The 13,143-nt window shown below is 34.2% G+C and overlaps 2 protein-coding genes across 2 annotated transcripts; both read left to right on the top strand.

Moving 5' to 3' along the window:
- The first annotated feature begins 734 nt into the window (after positions 1 to 734).
- On the top strand, positions 735 to 2,489 carry LOC125777382 (uncharacterized). The gene is made up of 4 exons (XM_049452146.1): positions 735 to 1,507; positions 1,574 to 1,705; positions 1,786 to 1,939; positions 2,037 to 2,489. Exons 1-4 carry the CDS (start codon positions 1,253 to 1,255, stop codon positions 2,138 to 2,140), a joined length of 645 nt encoding a protein of 214 aa, XP_049308103.1. The 5' UTR covers positions 735 to 1,252; the 3' UTR covers positions 2,141 to 2,489.
- A 2,435-nt stretch (positions 2,490 to 4,924) lies between these two features.
- LOC125777394 (uncharacterized) lies at positions 4,925 to 6,910 on the top strand. The gene is made up of 3 exons (XM_049452157.1): positions 4,925 to 5,885; positions 5,963 to 6,119; positions 6,170 to 6,910. The coding sequence occupies exons 1-3, from the start codon at positions 5,711 to 5,713 to the stop codon at positions 6,195 to 6,197; spliced, it is 360 nt and encodes a 119-aa protein (XP_049308114.1). The 5' UTR covers positions 4,925 to 5,710; the 3' UTR covers positions 6,198 to 6,910.
- The last annotated feature ends 6,233 nt before the right edge of the window (positions 6,911 to 13,143 follow it).

Genomic DNA, 13,143 nt, shown 5'->3' with positions numbered 1-13,143 from the left:
TATAGTAGTAATAGGGAAATTGAGAGATTTTTGTTTAATGATGACGAGGTTGACTTTTGATTAGAAACAAAGGAAAAAGATGTCAGTGAGGAACTTCGTAAGGGATTGAAGACATGGGCTGTTAAAAGTAACATATCCCAAAATAGTTTAACAGACCTTTTACAAACCTTAGATAGAGCAGGTATTAAAGGACTGCCGTTATGTGCAAGGGCTCTTTTAGGTACCAGTAGGCAGGTAGTAGAAATTAAATCTGAGAGGGAGTTATTGTATTTGGGAATACAATATAATTTTAATTTTCCAGACTTTGATTTCTTAGACGATGTAGAAAAGGTTTCTATAGATGTAGGAATAGATGAACTTAAATTGTAGAAAAGTTCCAATAGGACATTATGGTCAATTTTAAGTCATGTTGTAGGCTTCTATAATACAAGACCTTTTACAATCGCTTGCTTCTCAAAAATGAGAAGAAATAAAGTTCTTGCAAGAAATTGGAGGTAAAGTAAGATCTAAGCAGAATTTGAAAGATTTTAGTGTTAGGTTTTTTGTTTGTGACGCAGCGGCTTGCGCAGACGTTACTGGTGTAAAGTCACATGCCAGGAAGAATAGCTGCCCTAAATGCGTTCAGGAAGGGATTTATAAAGAGAGGAGAGTGTGTTTCTCACAAACCGTAGGAGTACTTAGGGCTGATAGTTCTTTTAAGAATAGAGTAGATATAAATCATCATTTAGACGATTTTAAGCGGAGGAGAATTTGCTAGAATCTGTAGATATTAACATGGTTTCTCAATTTCCGTTAGATCCCATGCATTTAGTTGATTTAGGGGTTAATAAGAAAATTCTTCAGTTGCTTGTTAAGAGAGGGAACGTAACAAAAATGAATGAAAAAATATTATATATTAACAACTACGTTCCCTCTAAATTTTCCAGACGCAGTAGAGATCTGGACGAAAGAAGCAACTGGAAGTCCACAGAATATCGCCAATTTTTGTTATATTCGGGTATAATTGTGTTGGTGATGTTTTGAAAGAGCCTTTGGTATCCTTATCTGTTTAGGTATTCTAGTAAGTGAAATTAAAGATGAGGACATTCAAATTATTAAAAAAGCAGATTTAAAATTTAAGTATTTTTCTATTCCAATAGGGAATAAAATTATTTTAATTCCTCTATTGCATAATTTGTTTTGTAATTTTACACAGGTTTTTCTTTCCCCACTCACTCCTCTTCCTCGGAGAACATTAGTGCACGGCAGCGAGATGGTAAATTGGCTTTATTTTACTTACATGTTTTTCATTGTAATCATTTTAACTTTCTTTATAGGAGAAGAAATGAGCCAATTTCGTATCGCCGAGCCCCATTCGCAGTGTATGGCCACCCAACTTCAACATAATATAAGTGGCGATACTACCTTGGTACTGCAGAAAATCCTTGAAAGCCTTGGTAGAATAGAACCTCGACAAGAATACATGATAAATTTGTTATCACCTGTAGAAACCGCTCTCGTTGAGAAGGTATTTATTGAAATAAAATTATTATATTTTAAAATTATTTTAGTTATTTATTATTATAAATTTCAGATGCCAGAACGTGCTGAGATCCAAGCACAAGGTCAATTGTTGAGGGAGTATAAGGTGCTCTCGACAAAAACCCACTGCAGTGTAAGCCGCATCACTGGTGTAGGAGCACACCAAGCTTACTCTGACGCTATCGTAAGTTTGCCTTTCTTTCCATATACATACATACTTATGTATGTATATATAAATACTTATAGATAAATGTACATTTATAGGCGGCCTTTATCCTAAATCTAAAATCCACCAAGGACTCGATAGAGAAGGTTATGCAGTCCTTATTTAGTGACGAGTTGGTGTGGCTATACAACTACGATGGAAAAGCGGGGAAAAAGGCCTTAAATAAATTAGAAATAGCGGATATCACTCTCGGTAATATTAATCTATTTATATTCATCCTTTTTACTTTTTCCTTTTTAATTTTTCGTTTTTATTTTTTCCTTTTTAATTATTAATATTTTATACATAGCTGCATTTGCAAGTATGCATGATAAGAAAAATTTAGCTGCAAGACATTTTGTTAGTTTAAGCCATAATCGTTATAAACATATTAATGGTAATATAAGGAATTAGATCTTTTTAAATTTAATTTTAAGTTTTTTATTATTATTGATAATTCGGGTGGTGGAGCACGGTGCTCGCTCGTTCCGTTGATGTGGTTGGCCGTGGGGAAACGGTCGGCGTAAATGATTCCACAAATATTGAATAAAAAACCAAAAAGTTTCATATAATAAATGTGTTTAATTATAAAAATTTGAAACCACACTTACCACGTCTGTATAGCAGGGGTGTCGCAAAAGAAGAGAGCGCGCAACTTTTCCTTAGAATTTATTTGCGCGCGAATTAAACTCCGATAAAAACTTCGAAAAAGAAGAAAAGAAAAGATTGCTCTGTCGATACAGACGTGGCAAAAGAAATTGGGCGGGGGCGGCGTCAACTATTATACTTATAGTATTGGTTAGTAATATTTCTAATTATAATAACCATAAATAAAATAAGAAATAATTAGTGTTTTTCTTAAAATAATCTTTTATTTTTATTTTATTATGCTGAATGAGCCCAACAGAGATGTAGGATTACATGTAAACATACGCGTGAGGGGAAAAGTGTTTACCCACTTTACTACCTATTGATTCACTGGTTTTTTACCCGCTCATGGTTGGCAGGGATTAGAGACCTGCATTGAGTACGATCGATTCGGTTTGATCAGCCTAACTCAAAACGGTCACAACTCAACGCAGCGGTTCGCTACAAAATGGTTCGATCGAGTTTCGTGCTCAAAACGAAGGAGTTCGATCAATTGGTTTGATTGCTCTGCTTACTGATTCAAACTGATTTTTTGGTTCCGGTATGATGATTGTACAGAAAAAGACGATCGAGTCCAACGATGCCGAAAACTCAGACATCGATCAAGTTGCGTTTGAATTGATTGTAATGGAACCAATTAGATTGAGAATTGCCCTGCGAAAATGTATGTGCATAGTTTGTATGTATGTACATATTGGTGTGTTTTAACGGAAAGAAGTTGCGATGCATAAAATTAACTAAAATTTAATGCATATAAGTATTTCTTTATTTTTAACGCCTAAAACTAAAATTCAATTAATGCTTAAAATTACTAAACAAAGGTAATGCTTAAAATATTAGGGAAAACAAATTTCAAATTTTAATCACTTCTTCATTGAGACCAACAAAAACTTAAAATTAAAAAGGTTTATTTTCTGGTTTCAATCTTAACCGCTAAAACTTTTATAAAATTAATTTAAAAACAATAAGCTATTAACTGAACATGGTCCGAGCCTATTTCTTTTTTCAATTATAATATTTCCAGCCAAAGAAAAAGAACGCTCAGCGGCTGCGCTGATGGCAGGAATCGAATGAATTTGCGTTGCTATTTTTGTTAAAAATGGGTATTTCTTTTCATTATTTTGCCACCAGTCAATTAAATTAAAATGTTCATCCATTGCAGTACCTTTCAAATTCTTTCTCAGTCGTCTTTGTGGTTTGTGTGGAATTCCGTTTTATTAAATGCGGGAAAAAGAAAGTGTCGTTGGTTATATTCCCTGCTTGGCTATTGGTATCTAAGGTACTATCTGAGTCAAATGAAAAATGCGTTGTCGATGAATCCGCTAAAAGTATATTTGGACATGATAATTGATTTTCTGTCAATATGCGAGTATTGCAAAATATTGCGACTTTGTGTCATATACCGATGTTAGGGAATATTAATATTATTTATTATATTTTCTTTTAACGTTAAAATTACCGGTATTTCATCGGTTGCCGGCTGACATAGATTTTTAATTGATAAAATTGTTGGCAACACATAGCACAGGGAAGGTGCACTGCAAAGCTGCAGTTTTTTAAAAACAATATCAAAATTCTCAAACATTTCCACTACCGCTTTAACAACAGTTATGTTGATATGTAACAATCGTAGGCTTTGTTCATTCTGCCTTAAAATGGTATTCATCTTTCCCCAATTATCAATAATCGACTTAAACATAAAAAAATGGGAGTTCCAACGTGTTGGGAATTGGCTTTTTAAAGAAGTGGCCAGGAGGTGCTGCAAATTTAATTTTTTTTAATATTTAACTATGTTTTTGCACGATTCCAACACTTATGCGAGTTCTGTGGTGGCAGAGAACGACTTAGTCTAGAATTATATTGTAAGGCTTTTAAGATATTTGTTCCTCTATACGTTACAAGCGTAACTTTTTCAATATTCAAAATATCAAATTCATTGAATAAACTTTTAATTTTTTTTAAGATGTTGTCGCCGGTTGTCCTTTCAAAATCCATTAATTTCATTCTCTAAATTAGTCAAAGAATTTTAAATCCTTTTGGTAGTGGAATGCTACTCCTAAAAAGTTGCGCTTTACATAGTTATCCGACCACATATCATTTGTTGCTGACGCGCCACCACTGCTCACAATCTTATTGATTTTAGCTTTTAATTCTTCCTTCTTTTCATTTGCGCATTACGAGACTTTACGTGAAATGGTTGTTGGATCCAGTAGCAAGTCTTCCACGTCGACGTGCTCGCCATAAGTTGCGGCGATCATAATAAACAACTTTACTAGCTTAACAAATCCAGAACCGCGCACAGCTGAAAATGGCCGACAGTTTTCTGTAATCCAATTTGCGCATTTTTCAATGGCCTCAGTTTTGTACCGCGCTGTGGCAGTTTTTAAACTTTGGGATTGCTCTCAATTTTTGCAGCAGCTTTGTCTATTTAAACTTGACGTTTGGCTTGCGCTGTACTTTAACACATTGCGACTTGTGCGGCAGAAAACAAATTCTTTTAATGCACTGTTGTCCGGTTTAAATATTTCAGTGAGTATATTCCATATAAAGCTTCTTCCCTTGCGTTGGCCAGATAATGTGTACATTCCGTTTGCTATGTTGTCAGCAACACTCTTCGCCGATTCGATCTCCATAATTATGATATTTGATAATTATAATTATTATTATTTACGCCACCGATTATTGAGATCAAACTGCAACTCAACTTTTTAGCAAGTGCACTCGAGTTTCGACTTATGACGAAATAAGTAGATCGAGTTGAATCTCGAACCACCCGGTATGACCAAACGGTATTATTGTGATCGAGCTGAATGCAAGCAACATTCTCAAACATTCTTTGCTGCTCACATAAGGCGTTTGATCGAACAAAATCATTATGAAATAAGCAAGTGTGATTGGAACTGTATGTTCGCTTTGAGCACGCTCGCTTACGATAATTCATTTCTGTTGAAGCAAAGTTTTGCGTCACAAAAAATCCAAGTCAATGGGTCTCATACATAAAAAGGAGTAAAAGCGCTGAGTTGAGTCAAGTGAGCAATTGCTCGTATATCGAGTTCGATCAAACAGCAACAGCTCTTGCTCAATTTCGTAAGCATAAAAATGAGTTCAAACCAATTACAATTATATGAGCAAACGGAAATCAAACCTCTAAGTGTAAACATGTCGTCAAGTGGAAGTGAATTTGAAGTAGAGCTAAAAAATAATAATAAAATGGAAATTGACGATATTTCAAAATTTTTGGTAGACAAAATAAATATTTACTAGAAAAAAGTCAGTTACCAAGTATAAAAAGTAAATAAAAACAAGCAATAGAAATATGTGTGAAACAAATTTGGAATGGAACTGTCGGAGAAAAACATTATAAAAAAAATAGCAAACATGAAATGTTGGGTTAAAAGTAAAATAGACATTAATAAAACCGGCAATAAAAAGATTATTTTAAAAAATTGGGAAGCAAAATTATCCTCATTGCTCTGTTCTGATTCTAATCACTCAACAAACAAACTTCCTGGTAAGTGCACCGTTATCAAATTTATTTGTTTATTCCAATTTTGTTGTTGATTTCGCTCTTCGTTTATTTTTTCACAGTTCATCTCTCTCTTGGAAGCAATGGCGACAACAGTACGCTGTATGTCAATACATTAGAAGAGACATCAGCAACAACAACATCAGAAACAAAAACAACAGCAACATCAGCAGCAAAACAGCAAGAAAGCGACGTTGCACTGATAGCGACGATCAAACTGTAAATTTTTTTATTTTATTTTACATTTTGCTATATGTTTATTTTTGAAGGTTAACAAAAAGACAACAGCAATTTTGAGTCGTTATGGGACTGATGAGACAAGGGAGTTAAATTTTGAAAGTCTGCAGAGGCTTGTTCTGTTAAAGCAAAAGAAAGTTCTTTCCCCAAAATTACAGATTTTGCAAGAAAAACTTGGGGAAAGAGGGTTGGAGTTCCCTCAGTGATTACGTTTATTAATAAATAATTAATTAGTATTATATTTTTGTACATACATATTTTATTATTATTTTTATTCGTTAAATAGTGAATTACATTTATTTTGTTTTTGTATAAAAAATTGGATTTTAATAATGTTAATTGTTTTTATAAACCAAAAAAAATAAAAATACTCTTTTATTTTATTTTTATTACAAACTAATTTGATAATAAATTTGCGATCATCCTCCTTTTGTTTTTTCCAGCTTTTGAAAGTCTTGCTGTTTGTTGTTCGATATAATTTTCTAATTGCCATACATCATTATTGTTGTAATCGTCGTTGATTAGGATGTAATCGTCTTTTAAAAATTTAGCTATGTTATGTAAAATGAAACAACTAGCTATTACGTGAGGCGCCAGCTCTGTCGATACACGAATTTTGTATTGAAGTATCGAAAATCTTTCCTTCAATTGCCCAAAACACCGCTCTATATTGACACGTTCCTTTGTAAACACTTCGTTGAACTTTTTCTCTATTTCAGTTGTTGGGTTCCGGAATGGTGTCATTAGCCATGGACATATCCCATAGCCCTCATCCCCGAGAAGTAATGCATAGTTTGTTACATTTTGCATTATTCTACATACCTCGCTGTTTCGTAGGATGCGTGAATCATGGACTGAACCAGGCCAGGATATGTCAACGCTAGCAAATATGTACAGTGGCGAGCAGATGCGGATACATGTTTGTCACTTTTGTACTCTTTTATTAATAAAACCGTTAATTTTCAATGAAATGCTTTCAAATTTTCAGTGTTTACTCTTCATTTATTTCTTAAAAAATTAAAAAATTTTCGTGAACAAAAACAAAAACAAAAAGCCAATTTAATAAAAAAACTTCTTTTAACGCTATTTATCCAGTTATGCTCGTGATTAAATATATTTCTTTACGACAAAAATTTAGTATTTTGTCCATAATCCTTTGTTGCGAATTATACTTTTGACCCGCTTTGGCATACTTTCTACCAGTTTTTCAATAGTGTCCTTAGGAATATTTCTCCATTCTGACTGCAAACGTTCCCAAAGCCCCATCATGTTTGTTGGAGCTCTTTCATGTACTGCCAAGCGCCTTTTCAAATTTGCCCATAAATTTTCGATTGGGTTAAGGTCGGGGCTTTGTGCTGGCCATGGTAACACTTTGAACTTTTGCTCGGATAACCAATTTTTAACGATCTTGGCGGTGTGTTTCGGGTCTCCGTCCTGCTGAAAGATAACCTCCTCTTCTGGGTATGCGCTCAAATCAATGAAATCCGGAAGGTTACCTTGAAGAATACCAAGATAGTCTTCCTTCTTCATTATTCCTTCTATTTTCACTAAAGGGCCAATATGCCACCAAGTGAAACAGCCCCAAACCATTATGCTACCTCCGCCATGTTTCACGGTCTGTTTCACTTGGTGCTTCTGAAGAGTTTCATTCTCACGGTGCCAGTAATACTCTTTTCCGTCTGACTGAAGACGATTGATTTTGGTCTCATCTGACCATATAACGCGTTTCCAGTCTTCAACGCTCCAGTTTTTTCGTTCCTTACAGAACTTCAGACGAGCCTTTATATTTTTATCTGACAAGGCAGGTTTTTTTTGTTTTACTGATGCAATAAGCCCGATTCGCCGAAGTGCTCTGCGAGCTGTCCACTCACTTACGGCCTTGTTGATTCCAAAAGCAGCTTTCTTAGGCGTATTAAATTCTTTCTGTCGCATAAGCCGCTCCATAGCACGTGCGTCGCCCTCTGTCAGCAATTTTTTAGGGCCACCAGCGTTGGGCGCAGGCTTGATATTTCGTCTTTTTTGCGCTAAAAGGACTGTACGGTGGCAAATGTTCAATTCTTTAGCAATGGCTCGTGACGAATTACCACTTCCAGTCAAAACGACTATACGGTTTTCTATATCTGATGATATTTTCTTCATTTTCACTAGCATCGATCTATTCGATGTAAAAACGCGTTTATAAGCACTAAAATTACGTTTTAACTAATTAAATCACCTTCAAAGAGGTCAAGGATGAATGAACAAAAGATACATAAAAAACAAAAACAAATTACAGCTTCATTTTAAACTGCAATTGAAAAATAAAAAACACGAGCATAACTGGATAAATGCCGTTAAGCTGAGCTTTTGCTAAAATTTTTGTTGTTGCTTTATTTTTGTTATTTTTAAATAAGCTGATCTAACAACAATAGAATGAAGACTAAAACTCCAAAGTTTGAGAGTATTTGAATAAATATTAAAGTTTTTATAGATGAAAGAGTGCAAAAGTGACAAACATGTATCCACATTTGCTCGCCACTGTACATAGTTCTTTTCCATCACAAGTTGCGTGCACATTTATAGCGTGGAAGCCTTTTCTACAAATATATTCACCGCTTTGTTTCGTGTTTTTTTTTTATTTTTATATGAGTGCAATCAATCACTCCAATTGCAAATGGAAAGAAATAATTTGCTTGCCATTTCCTTTGAGGATCTTTTATATCATCTCCATCTTTCGGGAATTTTATCCACTCGCTTGCTTTGGAAGATATAACTTTCGCAACTTCCGTTATAGTTCGCGACACAGTTGATTGATGGACACGAATATCTGTGGCTATACCGTTTTGGAATCCAGGATCTGCACAAACTCTTAAATACAGTCGAATTTTATCAATGTTGCTGAGGGCACCACCACGTGTTTCTTCTGACTCCTCAAAAAAATAATTAGCCAACCAGCAGATGCTACTATCATCAAACCTATGTATTTTCATTTAGTTATTAATTATATAAAAAAATAATAATTAAGAATATAAACCTGTATAATTTTTTATCCTCACTTGCTAAACTTGTTTTTCGCTGTTGATAACATTTTGTATTTCTTTGTGGCACAAAATATTCAGTCATGATTCCTTTTTAGTGTACGCGAGTCACAAAAAAGAGCAAAAGCTTGTTTTTATGCATATGAAAGTGAGCACAAGCTCATCGAACTGAGCATGACGAGATCAAACCTGAGTAGTGGGTAAAAGTAAATATATCAAATTTTATTATGCATACGACAAGCACCTTTTACTCAAAAAATCGAGTCAGAGCAAAAGCTCACGTTTTATGCATGAGACCCAATGATCCGGTATGATTGAAAAAATTGTGATCGTTGCAGCTCTCTGCCAGGGATATACACTACGTATAGCCTGCGTAGCGCCCATATACGCCGCCTTAACGCATAAAATACATACTTATGTACATACTTATGTAATTATTTTTTTGTGTTATATCAACTGCGCAATCCAATTTCAAACAACACACTTTTTTGAACATATGTACTTACCTAACAATTGATATTTGCTGCTGCTGCTATTTCCAATTCATTCTGATTTCCAATGCTATAAAAACAAATGAAGTAATTATTTGCAAATTATTTAAAAAAAAATAACATAAAATTCACTTAAGTACTTACCTCCTTGTTGTAAGAGCCTCCTTTACGATGGTACGATCACGAACGACATGCGTCTTTCAATCGTTTTTTTATTACCCTTTTTGGGATTTTCTATTGTGACTATTGACAATTATGTTTTCTCCTTCGCACTCATTCAAATAAATCAAGGAAAGAAAGAAACTTTTTTTCATCACATTTAGGTAAACAAAAAATAACCCCAAAATGTGCGTGGCGCTAGTGCATAGAGAAAAAATGTGTAGTTGTATTGAAATATTTGACAAAAGTGTGTATATGTATGTATAGATATTGTATAAGTATATTTTTATGCGGTTTGCAAAAATCTGTGTCGATATGTATGCAAGCTCATACATAAACATACACATTTACGATGGTTTGTTGGAGAAGCTGTTACAGCGGCAAGGGGAGCAGTGGCAATTGGCGATCGTTCGTTTGTGTTTTCGGCACAGCTCGGATTTTCTACCAATAACACAATGTTGTGACGCTTTGTCGTCGCGTCATTTCTTCGACAAATTGACTCTTCGATAACACGTGAGCTTCAGCCATTGGTTGCCCGTGACAACGGAGATTTCGCATGAAGCAATAAGTGTACTCTTTTACATACAAAGTTGTGTGTAGACAAATTTACAAATATTATATGTACGTAAGGTCTGTCATATTTGCTTACATGCACACATAATTACATATAATACATATAGTAGGGGAGCCTGGAGTGCTAAATTTGCAGTTACTGGAGCGTCATGGAGACTTACTAGATTGTTAAGATAACGTTTAAAAAAAGAAAGTCTGGGTCAAGTTTTTCATTTTAGTGGGGGGAAGAGCGGGTGATTATTTTCAAAAATGTAAAAAACAAAACAGTCTCATAAAAATATTCAAGCGAATTAATATTTCCTGATTGAAATTAATCAAAAAAATATATTTTTTAGTTCTGTACTCACACGAATGTTAGTATCAGAACGTTCCTTTATTTAATATACTTAAATAGTATGTCTGAGCTCTATGGCTGTTTATACAATAAAAGACAAGGGTCTTACTTAATACACTAGTATTTATATGTTTACTTTACATATATGTAGGTTATTGTTGAGTGGCATATGGTGTGATACAGTTTGGACTTAGTACCTAAACACGTGGTTACTGCGTGATTGCATCCTTTGCATCCGTTGTTGCTATGCAATGTGTAGCATGATGTCAAGGTTAGTGTTAGATAAAGATATGCGTGTTACTTAATACACTAGTATTTATATGTTCATTTTACATATAGATTATTTTTGATGCTCTGAACACATAAGGACGACAGACGACAAACGACATCTGTCAAATATTACACACGTTCTTATGGACACTTATTTTGACGACGACACGAAAACACGACTGTAGGCCGACAGTTGTCATTCTCGCTAATTCCTATTTGCCAACGACAGTAGAATGAAGAAGAGAGATGAGGAAGAGTGGTGATGCCACTAATATGTAAAATGTAAAATTATTCACAGCTCTTACAAACTTGACGTTATTTTACAAATAAAAGCATAAAATAGCTCTATTTTATCATTTGTAATAACAATTGATAATTTAAAACAAAAATATTTACCTATATACTTATTTTTTGCATAAAAAATTTAACTTTGAACAAAATATTAAAATTTCATTGAAGTGCAATGTATTAGTATGGCCACAACGAAATTGTGTACATGCAAAATGGACAGCTGCGTTGTTTTGTGTACATGCGTTGTTTTGTTTTCATTTCACTTTCGTACTCTCGTTTGCCGTTTGTCGTCTGTCGTCGTTATGTGTTTAGTATATGAGTGGCATATGGTGTGTTATTGTTTGGACTGTGTACCTAATACTATGTTCAGACCGACACTTAATCACACGATTTCGGCTGTTGAATGGATTATCCCACTAATCTTAAAAATTTATCAAGATTTCGCCATACAAAAATGACAGTTCCAAATCACTTCATTGAAATGATTTGAAACTGATCCACGCTAAATCTGTCTGTGCGACTCTGATTTTGCGCAATCTACTTGTCAGCACTGAAAAAATACTAGTCAGCATTGGAAAACTGTTACATTATCACAGCTGATTTAGACACTACAAAGGGAAAAAATGTAAACAAACAAATTTTTTTTAAAGCAATGAATCTCATTTCACCTAAAAATCGACCAAGCAAATGAAAAAATGCATCCATTATTTCTATTATATTGAAAATATTAAAAAAAGACGGCTTTTATTTCAAAATACTATATGACAATATTTTCTTTTGATAAATATTAAGCGATGTGAATTCATGAATGACAATAACAGCTGTTTTTTGATCTTTCTGACGGCAGTGAGAACACTGTTGGATTATGAAATGCTTAAATGTAATCTAATCTTTGAAATTTTCGGTCTGAACATAGTATAAACACGTGGTTACTGCGTGATTGGGTGAGCGTTGTTGCTATGCGATGTGTCAAGGTTAGTGTTATAGATATTAACTAGCCCGTCAGTCATTTATGGTATAAACGCGCATTGTATTTTTGATAGTCGATATAAGTATGCATATTAATCTGACAATTATTTCAAGGGTGAGGGCCGTAATGAGAGGTTAAAAAAAAAGTTATTCGAGCGTGTCAGATTTTCAAAGCGAATGTTAATGAACCTCTAAAAAGTGTGCCATTTAAATTTCTGACAATTTCGACGTAACCAAAAGTCATGACTGATTTTAAAACTTGTAAAAAAAAGGGTTATCAGTTACTTTGTACGTTTTATGAAAAATTTCCATTCTAGCACTACTGACAGCAGATAGCTTTTTTAATCCGTACAAATGGCAGATGAAAGATTCTACAGTAGGAGATAATGCTTCAATATCATAATCAGTAGAACCCAAGTTTGCAAATACTTTTTGCATAGTCATAGATCCCATTAAAACGTCGAAAGGTCTTTTTTTCCTCGCCGGATTGTAATCACATCCCGTCAGTGCATGCTGAGCTGGTAGTGCTTGTGACACAAGTGGGCCTAATTTCTCAAAAAGAGTGGAAATGTCGATATATCGGTGTGCATTACCTACTCCGAGATCAAACCAGACTTTTACCGAAGACTTCATATGTTCCATAATGGCTTACATAATAACAATGATATCTGTATCGGAAGTCCTAATGGTAACAGTAGAGTCTTCTTTCATTTGACAAGAAAAATCCGCTTCTTCTTGATCGGGACATGATAGTTCATGATCAATGCGTGATACTTTATTATCAATAACAGAGTATACGTAAAACAAATCATGAATTAGGAATATTTTCTTGTTACCAATTATCGATTTCATTTCCTGGTCAGCCCAATGCTTGATAAGAAATTTGACTAATGTTTCTTTAA

This window comes from Bactrocera dorsalis, chromosome 3 (genome assembly GCF_023373825.1).
Source record: "Bactrocera dorsalis isolate Fly_Bdor chromosome 3, ASM2337382v1, whole genome shotgun sequence".
In the NCBI taxonomy this organism is placed as follows: Eukaryota; Metazoa; Arthropoda; class Insecta; order Diptera; family Tephritidae; genus Bactrocera; species Bactrocera dorsalis.
Note: the sequence above shows the minus strand (reverse complement) of the source record. Positions and strands in the feature narration are given on the sequence as shown.